The sequence below is a fragment of the Gallinula chloropus genome, assembly GCF_964237585.1.
Source record: "Gallinula chloropus genome assembly, chromosome: 8".
In the NCBI taxonomy this organism is placed as follows: domain Eukaryota; kingdom Metazoa; phylum Chordata; class Aves; order Gruiformes; family Rallidae; genus Gallinula; species Gallinula chloropus.
Genome location: NC_140093.1, coordinates 11,528,736 through 11,541,030, shown reverse-complemented (window position 1 = coordinate 11,541,030; position 12,295 = coordinate 11,528,736). Strand labels below are relative to the sequence as shown.

The following is a 12,295-nucleotide window of genomic DNA, read 5'->3' as shown; positions in this document are numbered from 1 at the left end:
TGCTAAAAATTAGATAACCTGCTCTTTCAGTTTTGCATGTGTGTGTCTTCTCCCCACCGAACAGCATCCTCCTCCTCCTGCCGGGAAGCGCTGGTGGGGCTGCATCCTGCAGTTGTGTAGAACACCCCCGCAGCGAAACATGAGCCAGTGCTAAATTCTGGGCTACCTGACCTGGCAATAATTAATTTCTGAACTAAATGTCTCTTTCTGTGAATGGCGGTGGGAGGCCGTGCGGGCGTGTGTGCAAACACGCGCCCTGCAGCCCCCTCCTGCAGCCCCCCGCTCCCCTTTGTTCTCGGCATCCCCACCGTGTCTGGGGCGAGAAGGGGTTTTATTGTGGCGGCGGTGGGTGAATTCCTGCGTGCGCCTTCCCCGGGCCTGCTGCCCCTCTAATTGTGGTGTTGTCAGAAGGCGTGTGCCTCCCCGAGCCTTATCTGATTCCTCCAAAAGCCTTGCAAGCAGTTCAGATGTTGACCCCTTGAGCGCAAACAAGCCTCCGCTGCCTTGGGGCATGGCTTGGAGGAGAGGTTCAGCGCTGGAGTGTGCGCAGACCCCTCTTGCTGGCTTTGTCACCGGGATGGAGCACCTGCCCGGGGAGGGGAGCGAGGGGCCAGGGAAGGTGAAAGGCTGGTGGGACTGGGAAGGGGGAGAAGGGGAGTCTGACAGCTGCTTGTGTCAGCACGGGGATAAGTGCAAGGAGATTAATAGTTATTTAAAGAGCAAATGGGGACATGGCATTCAGCTGTGGCATGCGAGTGTATAAATGCAGTGGAATGGCTGCTCCACTGGTAACATTTAGACAGATGGCCCCTGGACTGAAAGGAATGAAAAGGATCTTTGATTCTCTTAAGGATATCTTAAATTTTAATGGGGTGGTGTTTTGTTTGGTGTTTTTTATTGACTTCTAGGCAGCATCTTCAGTGTTTGCAGGCTGTGCTGTCTTGTTAACACCAACTGCCCGTTTGGCCATCTTTCTCCATCATCTTAAGTAGCCTGGGATTAGAGGATAGTTTTTAAGTGAAAGCTGAAACACTATTGTTTTGCTGTCTGTATGTCTGAGCTGGTTTAGGAGACTGTTTTCATCACAGCTGTCTTTTCATCATTCTGCTGGTTAGGGAGTGTGTCTGATGCTAATCTCCATGAGAAATGAAACAACCAAATGATACCTCTACAGTTTTAAGAAGTCTTTAGGTCTTATTAGGGTATTCTGGGTCAGGAGGGCAAGGAGAGTTTTGATTTCTTTATTACGTACAAAATATTGAGTGGGAAAAAGACTGTTCCTGGTACAGTACACCAGTATTCTGGCTCTTTCACACAGAATTAGCCTCAAGGGAATACAGGTACCAAAAGTCCATTGAATAGGTCTTTAGTTGACTGAATAACCCACAGAAGAGGAGACATAACTGTCATCTGCATTCCCAAAGCTGTGATCTCCTCTTAGAGGAACCAGTCTGGGTCACTCCTTCAGCTGTTCAGCATGCTTTGAGTACAATCACGGTTCCTTGCCCACATAACTGGGGTGCTGGGCATCATAACACCCCTGCTATTATAGATGGGGAAACTGAGGCAGGGAGGGTAAATGACTAACCTGAGGCAACACAGAGAGTCGCTGGTTCACCTGGGATTAGGACTCAATATGTAATTGCTTTTATTACTCTGCTGCCTGAAGGCCTCAGACAAATCAGAGGCCCATTAAGCAGAGTGCTTTTTACATAGTGAGGAGCAATCCTTGCCCTGCAGACCTTGCTGCCTGAAGTAGGCTGAGGGTGGAGGGGGAGGTGAGGCGGCTTGCCCAAGGACATGGCACGTTGCTGGTGGAGCAAGGGAGGGAACCAGCTCTCCCTTCTCTCTGTGGGCCATCCCAGCACTGAGTATGTTCTCCTTTCCACCACAGCTTGGATTAACAAACTGGTCATTACTAATGTCTGATGTACCTTGCAAGACCAAATAGTACCAGGCTCATCTTGGGCATTTGATTAAAACCCTGTAAAATATCAGCCTCTTCCAGTGAGACAGAAACCTATGAGTTTTATTTAGTGGCTCAGATTTCCCTACCTCCTCCTTTTCTGGAAGCACAGCTAAGAGCATGAAGTGTTTTGGTGTAGGGAGGGTACTTCATCCTTGCAAAGGGACCAATCTGTATTCCTACACAGCTAAAATAACAGGAGAAACTGGATGTTAAATGGCTTCTCCGAGGTCTGTGGGAATCTCAGCAGGTAGCTTATGCTATTCTCTTTCTAGTCCTTGGAAGAGTGAGGATGTGGCTGAAGTTTCATCAGGGCTGCTGGGATTCCCTGTATTGGGAAAGCTTTTTTGTTACAGACCTTGCTGGTGGTGGTCTAACTCAGGGGACCTTTTGTGCCTTGGCTAATAATAGAGTTGTCTTTGGAAAAGGTTCCTCTATTGGAAAGAGGGAAGTCTGGAGCAGCTTAACTGAAGCACTGAGATAAGTGAGCTTCGTGGTTCTGGGTGGGATTGAAGATGTGGTATGTGGAGGGATGTGAGGTACTTGGATTCCTGAACAAGGGGAAGAGCCTGAGTCCCTTCTGCCATGTCAGCTGCTCACTGCAGAACCAGGTGTGTGTATTGCTGCATGTTTCTGCATGACCCCAGACCTGATAGGGCTGGGTACCATGAATCCCTTTAGATGCTGCTCACTCTAAGCTGGGCACAAACAGTGCCCTTTGGGGACACACAAGGATGGGACTGTGTACCTGGCTGAACACAATATCCTGTTTACCTGATGCCCTGTCTCCACAGCCAATGCTGGGTCCTTTGGAGGAAGAAAAGATGGAGGGAGTTGTGGAGCTGTCTCATTCTGGAGAGCACTCTTGGCTTTTAACTGTGGCGCAGAGTTTTTAAAATTGGATAATCTGTCTTGATGGACTTTTCTCCAGCAGAAATCACCTGATGCCTTTTTGAACATTTGTAGGCTCTTAGTATCCACAGCATTTTGTGGCAGAAAAATCCATGTTTATTTGTGGTCTCTCTGAAGAACCACTCCGTGTATGTTTAAACCAAAATCCTGCGCTCTCCTCATTGTCTCTTTACCAGGCTGAAAAGTTGTCATCTGCTGCTGTGTTACAGGAAAGCATTGAAAGAGTTTGCTCATTCTTGTCACCTTTCTCTGAAATTTGTTCCCTTATCTCTTTGAGTTGGGGGACAAGAGCTGCACACAAAACTTAAGGTATTAGACATGAGATTTTTCTGCTAACCTCTCCTTGATCTAACCTTTGCCTTTCTGTACTCCATCCTCTAGCCTTCATTTTTGATGTCTACACTTGTTCACATGTTGTTTGTACCTGGAGGCTACTTTTGGGGCACAATCACATCTGCTGATTGAAGTGCTACACACTGTGCAACTGCTGCTGCTTATGTATGTGGGGAAATTGCTTGTGCTGTGAGCTACCATGCTGCTTGATGAGACTTTCAATTCCTCTACTACTGTCTGTGCCCATTCACTGGGAATAGAGTGTGTGGTCCAACCTGGTTAAGGGCTATGAACCTCTTCTCCAGTGAGTCACGCTTCAGTGCAGTTACTACTTGGGCTGAAGGTCCTAAATGTTACCATGCATAGCAGGGTTGGATCCACAAGAGGAGGAGCAGTCCTTGTGTAGAGTGTGAGACCATCAGAGCTGGTATTGCCAGAGGCAGATGCACTGTGATGAACCTGGTGATTTTTTGAAAGGTTATAGCAGTCTCTTTAAAAGGGTCTTGTTGTGGGTCATGCTAGACATAGGGAGCCTGTGTTCTCATGCTGGCCTGATACCCTGCGAATCACCTCCTTGTTATGTGCAAGCTCTTTTCCCATCCCGACAGTAGATCTGCTGTGTGGTTGTGAGCAGCTTCACGTAGTGTTCCAGTCACCAATGTAAAATGGGGTGTATTCTTTGCAAATCTCCCTCCTCTTGGTGTGATGCATGTTTGATGGTGCCAAGATGATGTTGTGCATCCTCTGTTGTGAAGGCCATGCCGTGGCTAACTGGCCTGTGTGAGCATTGCCTCTGTAACCCTTCTGTGCATCTCTCTGCCTCTAGCCGCAGTACACAAACCTGGGGCTCCTGAACAGCATGGACCAGCAGATACAGAATGGCTCTTCCTCCACCAGCCCCTACAACACGGAGCATGCGCAGAACAGCGTCACAGCCCCCTCGCCTTACGCCCAGCCCAGCTCGACTTTTGATGCCCTCTCACCCTCCCCAGCCATCCCTTCCAACACAGACTACCCAGGACCCCACAGCTTCGATGTATCATTTCAACAGTCCAGCACAGCAAAGTCAGCGACGTGGACGGTAAGGACACAGAATCCCTGTTCTCTTTCTCTGGTGCTGGTCCTGGTGCCTGTGGTGACATTTCTCATGTGATACGTATCCAGGCTTGTGCAAGAATGGAGTGACCTGTGTCCTCTTCAGTGCGTGACATGTCACGCAGAAGGGAGAGATTTATCTTGGCTGCTCTGGGAGGGTGTGGTGGGAATTTAACCCTCAATAATATCACTAAATCCCAGGTGAATAAAACACCTTGCAAACAGTCACCAAAGGCCATATGTGATGAATAGTAGCTCTCCATTTTGGTTTAGCAAGTGTGCAGGAGCAAATCATAGGGTGGTGCTCCTTGCTCTGACCCATGGAGCATGGGGTTTTCCCTTTCTCTCTGTCCCTCTTGCAGCTGGTGAGGGAATTCCCATGTCACCAGCTCAGGTCAGTCTTGTGGTATTTGGGTTGTTTGTATATATTGTTGGTTTTGGTTGTTCTTTTTTTTTTTTTTTTTTTAAACTTAATGCTTTGCTCTTGCTGTTACTATAACTCATTGCTGGTTTAAAAACCAAAAGTATGGAGCTTAAATCTTGAAAGCCAACTCTTGATTTTTGGTGGAGCTTTCAAGCTGTAGAAACTTTGTAGCCCAGGTCACAGCACTGCTAGAGCTGTACATCCTGCTGTGGCTCAGGGCTCTAGAGATGTCTACAGTGGAGAACATCACTGTCTTAAAACTATTCAATGTTTTCCTTCCTCTTCAGGCATTTGGAGTAGGTGCAGTGAATAATGCCCTACCTTATGCTACCTGAATGAAAACAGGGACTTGATTTTTTTTTTCCAAACTTTTTTCTTTTTAAAAAGAAAAAATACATTTTGTTTAACAAAAGCTAAGAGCATGAAAACAGTGTGGAGTTTTTATCTTTTTTTTTTTTTTTTTAATTTGAGGTACTACTTCAGTCTCAATTTGGAATCAACCTAGCAGGAACTGCAGCTAACAAAGTCCCAGCCACTGCTGCCAGCAAAGCAGCAGAGCCTGTGTGCTCTACTCCAGAAAAAAGATGCCATATAACAATAAATCACTCTGTTTGCATCCTTTATATTTGAAAACAAGTCTTTGCCAGAAAAATTTGTCTAAACCCGATAACAATAACTTCAGAAAATTGTGCTAAATGTGGTTGAAATACCATATGTCTGCTCAAGACTCAATTTTCATTTGTTTATGTGTGGAAGGATGAAGGATTTTTAAGTGAGGTTGAAATCACACCAGTTCCTTATCTGCTTTGAAAATGATGTGCTGCTGTGGTTCATGCCAGTTTTCATGTTCAGCTTTCCCCCTGGTACCCTCCACACAGTATTTACTTTCATTTTCCTTTAGGGAAGGAAACGGTTGGTCGGTTCTACTTTCCATTTCTCAGAATAACACAGTGCTGCCCTTGGATTTTGGCAGGCTGCTCTGGAGAGGGTCCTTTGGAGGAGATAAGAAAAGACGTTCTCTTTTGATACATACAATACAAAGAATTATCTAATGCAGCTGTGGGGAATCAGTGTGTTTGATGCTGTCCTTTCAACTGTGGAAAGCGGTCTTTTGAGATGGGGTTTGAACATGTGCAGGAGGTTGTTCCAGCAGGGTTGAAAATGAGGGAGCTACTTGTGAGCCTATGGTTAAGCAAGTGCTTGGGATGTTTCACTGCAGTGATAGTGGCTTTCTGGGATAGAAGTGGTGGCTGAGGTTTAATGTAGATCTGGGTAGCAGTCAGTCAAAGATCACATTACATCCCTGCTTTAAAAAAAAAAAAAAACAACACAAACACAAAAGAGAAATGCTCCTTGGTGACTACAGTTCCCAATGTGTGCATCCTGGGGACAGGCACCTTTAGCTTACTCTCCTTTTCTTTTGCCCTGGTGTGGTCCATGATACCAACAGATGAAGGTATGGTCCTGGTACCTGTTGCAGTCTGTCTAGGGAAAGGTCTGTGTATCTTACTAAAGGAATGGGATCCTGAACAGCTCCCTGATTGGGGAGGAGTAAGCAAGGTCCAGGTGTCCCTGTGCTGAGCCAAGTGACCTAGATTTAGCTGCCCGTGCAGGAGCTGGCAGTGCAGGGTATGCTTGCAGTGGGTGATGACAGTCTTGTGGTGGTGGCTGCCGACCTTCAATCAATATGCCTTGCACAGTAGAGCATCTTTCTATCTTCAGAGCTCTGCCCTTCTGCTAATTAATCCACCAACTCGTTTCACATGGGCTCTTGCACGGTTGGTAATATGCGTTCGACAGCTTTATCAGTGGGGTGGGTGGGGAAGGACGTGAAGGCTCTTTCCTCCTGCCATCCTGAGAAATGTGGAAACATGCGTGAAATGTTGATGAAAGGAGGAGTGATTGCCCCATCCTCTCAGCAAGAGCAAGTTCTTGGAGTTGCTCACACACACACAGACACACACACACCCCCATGTGACTTTGTATGCTTTGATTAATGCCTGTTGTCTTTTTTAATGATGGATCAGGAACTTACCCAACTGGAAGAGTTTCTTCCACTGCAGTGACCTATTAAAAGTTTAATTACTAGATGGCCCCACCCTTATTAAGGATCCAAAACTTGAAAGCCTTGTTTCTTCTTCCCCCCTCCCCCCCTCACCTCTTGCTGCTCCCCAGGGCAACAGTAAGTAAGGAAGCCCATTGTATCCCACTTTCCCCTGTTCAGGAGTGGATGAGCCAGGCTGACCCACCTTGCCCTGCTGGGAAGGCTTGGTGGTGACTGGCAGGGGATCTGCTGTCCTGGTTGACAGCACAATTCACTGAAGCTCCTCTGAGCTGCTTCTGGGTTGAGTCATGTCAGATTAGGTCATGGGAGTGAAGGCTGTGGGCTTGGTAAGAGGACTGGGTTATTTCTCTAAAAAGCAAGAGCTGCTTTGATGGGAGGATTAGAGAGCCTCAAAGATGCCTCAGACTTCACTGTCACTTTGTGTGTTTGCTTCCAAAGCAGGTAGATTGGAGCTAATAATCTGAATGATGTGTAGAACTCCAGGTTACTTCTAGAGGTGGGGCAAGTGAGGGACTCATGGAGTACCTAAGTGCCATGTCTCTCAAAACAGCTCTAAATTTATTTTTTTTTTTCCAAACCCTTTTCCTCCCCCAAGTTCTTTGGACTTTCTATGAGGCAGTCTTATTGTCCTAGGACACTGGATGCAATTTGCTAAATCAAAAGGCTGGGGGGAAGAGAGAGAAGCATAATATTAGGACTGCAGCTCTGCTCAGGTTTGCAATGGGCTCTGAATGAGTGGTGGAAGAAAAAAAAAAAACCTGGCCAAAACTGCAGAGAGAAACACTTGCTGCTGCTGGGTGAGAGGGTGATTCCATATGTATGAGCCCTTCGCTTTGAAAATATTACAATTTTTCTCTCTGATGTCTTCCATGACCTTAAGTAGGAATTCCAGTAAAACATGCTGTCTAATCAGGTTTAGCTCTTCATTTGTATGCAATGTTGAACTAATTAATGATGACAAATTGAGATTGGATTGCAGAGGACTTTATAAGCATCCTTGATGATTTTTTTTAATTAATGACCTGAGAACACAAGTAAGAATGTAAAGCAGGTTGATCAGCCTTTTCAGAAGGAAAATTGAAACTCTACTGAAGTGTTTAAAAACAAAAGCCTCAACAGTCAGAACTGAACAAAGTTTCTCACATGCACACTCACAGTACAATAAAGCCTTCTTGAAAACCACACTGTGAGAGATCAGGCAGTTATCATTTTGTAATGCTGAGATGGAGAGTAGGTAGTTGAGGTTGAGTAAGAAGCCTTGTGAGTTGGGTGAATTAAGAACTTCTCCAGAGCTGTGTTGCTTATTGTAGGATATTTCCTCCACAAGAATTCCCCCATTCCCATGCCTTGCAATATCTTCTCTGTTTCTGCAGCAGAAGAAAGTGAGGCATCACAGAAGTATGTCACCTCAGATTTTATTTGTGGAAGGAAGTTGTGTGCCAATTTTCCCCACCTACCCTGAGTGCAAATAAATAAATAAACAACAGTGCTGACTTTTCTCCCTAAAAAAAAAGCAACAAGAAAAAGGTTTGGCAATCACCTGTCACTGGCAGAACCTGTTGCTTGGGGAAGAACACGATTGCAGTAAGCAAGTAAAAATTAAAATTATATGTCAAGGTAAGTAAAAGTTAACATTACTGCCAAACACAAGCTATCAAAAAATGAATCAGATCCACCCATCCCCATTAGCAAGATACCACCTTATAAGTCATGAGACTCTCTTAAAAAGACAAACAGGTTCTTCTTATTTTCCCCTGGGATTTTAAGCCTTTAGGGTGCATCTACTAAATCTTTTTAAATCTTTTCTTGGTAGTCATGAGGGCTAAGGAAAAAGAAGGCAGAAATAGCTTTTTTTGTTTAATGAAAACTGAAATTTACTTGCAAATTTTTGATTCTCCTGAAGACAAGACCCAGCCCTGCAAGACTTGTATAATTCAGGTGTCGGCAATACCTGGGCTTAGCAGTTTATTCTCATGCCCTGCAGTAGGCTGGAGGTCCTTGCAGGGCTTTGTTAAGAAACACAGAGCTCTGCAAGGCTGATCTGTGTTTCAGTGGGGCACATTGGTTCTGTTCAGGGTAAACTCGTCTGCTCCTACAACCGTAAGGAAATGCTGAGATTTCAGACTCTCAGCTAGCAAACCTGGGTAACAGCCCCTGCAATGCACATGAAAGCAACTATATGGATTGTGCTGGCTGGGGTTAGTGGATTTGGGAAAGCTGCATGTTAAGAAAGGTGGAAGGAATTTACTTCAACTAGGCTACATGACCAACAGCAGGTTTCTGTGGTTCAGAGTACAGATTTCTTGTCTGAGGCATCTCAGTAGTTTTGTTTCCAGTTGATTCATTCCATTTTCATTTTAGATATGCTCAGTGTCCTGAGCCACATTGCAACATTGGGAAAACTGTTTTCCCAATCTCTATAAAATGAATTAGAGGATGGTGCACAAGAGAGGGCAATTAATGTGTGCATTGCTTTGACTCAACAGTCCTTAATTACCTTTTCAGTGTTCTCTTAAATAATCTGTTCAAATAGCACATTGTTATGGTAACAGCTGCTTAGGTCCAGCGTTTTTCTGGCTGCTGATTATCTCTGCATCATATGTGAAAACTTATGTTAAAGGCTGGTGACTTTCCCAGTGAACATACATGTGGAGCTGGGCCAAGTGTTCATGTGAAATCTAAGCTTTGCTGTTCCTTGGTGGTGTGCTGGTCAGTGTAATGTGAGCTTTCTGATTTTACCTTTTAATGTTATTTTGAAAGGTGCCAGGAGAAAGGGGAGCGGAACTGGTTTCGTTACAGGATTTTGAATTTCCTTGTCATCAGAAACTCCCAGTCAGCAATGACATAGGCTTTAGCTGTTTGCATGGGACAGCTGAGAAGGGTCCTTGTAAGAGACTCACTTATGCAGAGGGTCTGCAGACCTCGCCAAGCACTGAAATCAATCACCTGCTGCTCTGCTAATCCTTTCACATCTCACCAAGAAGTGCAGGCTTCCTCTTCAGCTCGGCTGGCGGCCCAGCACAGCGAAGGGTGCTGGTGATTACCCCCCTTGCTGCAAGAGTGAGGAAGGGGAATAATGCCTGTAAGCAAAAGAGAGAGAAGAGATCTGGAAGAAGAAGGCAGCAGAGGGAGGAGCTGGGGTCGCAGCCTTCGGGTGCGCTTGCCGCAGGCTGCAGGAGCTGATGCAATGGTGTGAGCTAAGGGCTTGGCTCCCCACTGATCTCGGCAAAGCAGGAGCGTTTCCTTATTTGGGCATTTGTTTCAGGTGAGAAGTGGTTCAGAATTTGGCTTCCTCAAGCTCTCCACAGCCATGCCTGCCTGTGGAGACTGCTGCCAGCAGATGCGAGGCAGGGCGGGCCCTGGTTGCCACCATAGCTCTGGTGTATAGACGGGTGGTGGTTGCACTTCCCTGCTTGAGGAGCTTGTGAAGTGTGGTATTACAGGGCTTAAGCTAAGGCTGTTGAGGCATATGTAACTTGTCCTAGGTCATCTACCTGGAAAGAGAGGAGCCGGGCTTGTTGTCTTTGAAGGAGGTGCCTTTCTCACGGCAGGGAGGTGTGTTGGAGCTAGCGAGGCTGGGAAGAACCAGTTCACCTGTGAGAACCAGCCAGGAGGAGCCTGCTGGCTTCTGTTTGGGTTTTTATGCTTGAGTAGAAGGAGATCTGAGTGTGTTAGGTTCCCATTAGAATGTAATTGTGCTTTTTGCCCCTAATCTCTTTGTCATGTATATTTTGTTTTTATTAGCAGTCATCTTCTGTTACTCCTTACAAGCAGCACTAAGATCTAGGTAATGGCTTTCCAGATGTCTTGTGGTATAAGCTCTCTTGGTTTCTTCTTTTTGTATCCTTTATTGTTTCCTAACATCTACCAAGGTCTTGTAGCCCCGGTATATGACCTGCTGTCACTGTAGTGAGGAGCTTTGATACATGCTGTATTTGGTGCCCTCTATGATGGCAGAGCTGTGCTGTGGTGTAAGATAACGCTGTAAGGGTCAGGCTGTGCCCCAGGTGGCTAACTATGCCTGGGAAGGATGAGAAGGGAAGTTATTTGCTTACTGATTGTGTGGAGTGGCAGAGAATTTGTCCCTTGACTTGCAGTGGGATGTGCTCTGCTCTGCAAACAGCACAGGTAGTGTTGGGCACCAGCATGCCCGATCTGCTGAGACACAGCAGGCTTCAGGTGGTGTGAATGTCCTCTTTCAACTAGGGTTTAGCCTCTTGGTTACTGTGTTTGTGGCTGACTCCCTACCAATGTAACAGGAGACCAGTTAGAGCTTGCTACGGGTCTCCCAGGATCTGCAAGTGAAAACCACAGAGACATTAGGGTCAGACAGGAGACATTGGGGTCAGACTTATTCAGATGGAGAAAGTAGTAATGGAGGGGAGGGTTGTGTATTCCACAGGGGCAGAAGATCCCTATGCTGTTTTGCACAAGCAATGTCCAGTTGCACTGGCATCACGCTTTTTTAAATTATATTTTCCTTCAGAAAGTTTGTATTAAGGTTTTAATTCTTTTTCAGGAAAATTCAGAGAATTAAGCACAAGAAACTTTTTTCATTCTTAATGAGAATTTTTTTTGTCTATGTTAAGAGGAAAAAGTGTTAATTAAACATAATTTTCATCATTGCAACTGGCACAAAAAAAGCCCCACCTACTTTCATGAGAAAGGAATAAAGAGAATCATAATCCTGGATTAGGTATCTTTCACTACACATATATAAAAACAACACCGTGTGAAAAGGGGGAAAATATATGTATACGCACACATACACACACCAAACATACCAATGTGCCTCCAGCAGTATTACCAAAGGAATTAACTTTACAAGAAACAGCCACAGCCTGGAAAGAAGCCACTTTTCAAATAAAAGCGGAATGAGACTTGTGGTTTCTGAGAACTATGAGAAGGAAGGGTTAAAAAAACACTTACAGATAAGAATAGCTGATGTTGGGAGATGAGTGAACATCTTGAAGTAGGGGAGGGTCACTATTTAAATCGCCTTTGCTTTCTTTTTTTCTTTTTCCTCCTCCTGGTTAAAAATTGGCGTCTACTAAGAACAACATGTAGGATTAATGTAGTACTTTAAATCTTCAAAGTGCTGCACAAACATTACTTCCCTAATCAGCAAACACCTTTGCTTAGTAGGCAAATCAAGAGTGCAGTCGCCATTTTAAACAAGGTGCCAGAAGTGCCAAAATTTCTGAACTAGAAGGTTTTTTGAGTGGTGGTTTAGGGTTTTTTGGGGTTTGGGTTTTTTTTTTTTTTAGAGGGTTTTTTTTTTTGAGTGTTGAGCATGGGGACTGTCTCTAAACTGGCTTGTACAAGCTGCTGAGCTCTCCTGGATTTCACAAGCCTTAAGCATGCAAAGCAGCCCAGCAGACCTCAAAGGATGCATCAGCAGCTTCACCTCCTTACCTTCAGAGGTCACGGCAAGTTGTGCCAGAAGTGAGGTAGCCCATTCTGGGGCAAGGAGGGTTTTCTAAAATGTTGCCAGTTTACC

The 12,295-nt window shown here is 45.3% G+C and overlaps 1 protein-coding gene across 7 annotated transcripts in view; it reads left to right on the top strand.

Annotated features, from left to right (window-relative positions):
- Positions 1-12,295, top strand: part of TP63 (tumor protein p63) — a gene marked incomplete at both ends in the record, with an annotated part of 101,230 nt that overhangs the window by 49,566 nt on the left and 39,369 nt on the right. For 6 of the 7 annotated variants that reach the window (XM_084267647.1, XM_084267646.1, XM_084267649.1 and 3 more), the window contains one exon: positions 4,038-4,292. The exons of the other annotated variant lie outside the window; for it this stretch is intronic. In XM_084267647.1, the coding sequence (XP_084123773.1) occupies positions 4,038-4,292 (255 nt within the window). The remainder of the gene's footprint in view (positions 1-4,037; positions 4,293-12,295) is intronic. 7 annotated transcript variants of the gene reach the window in all.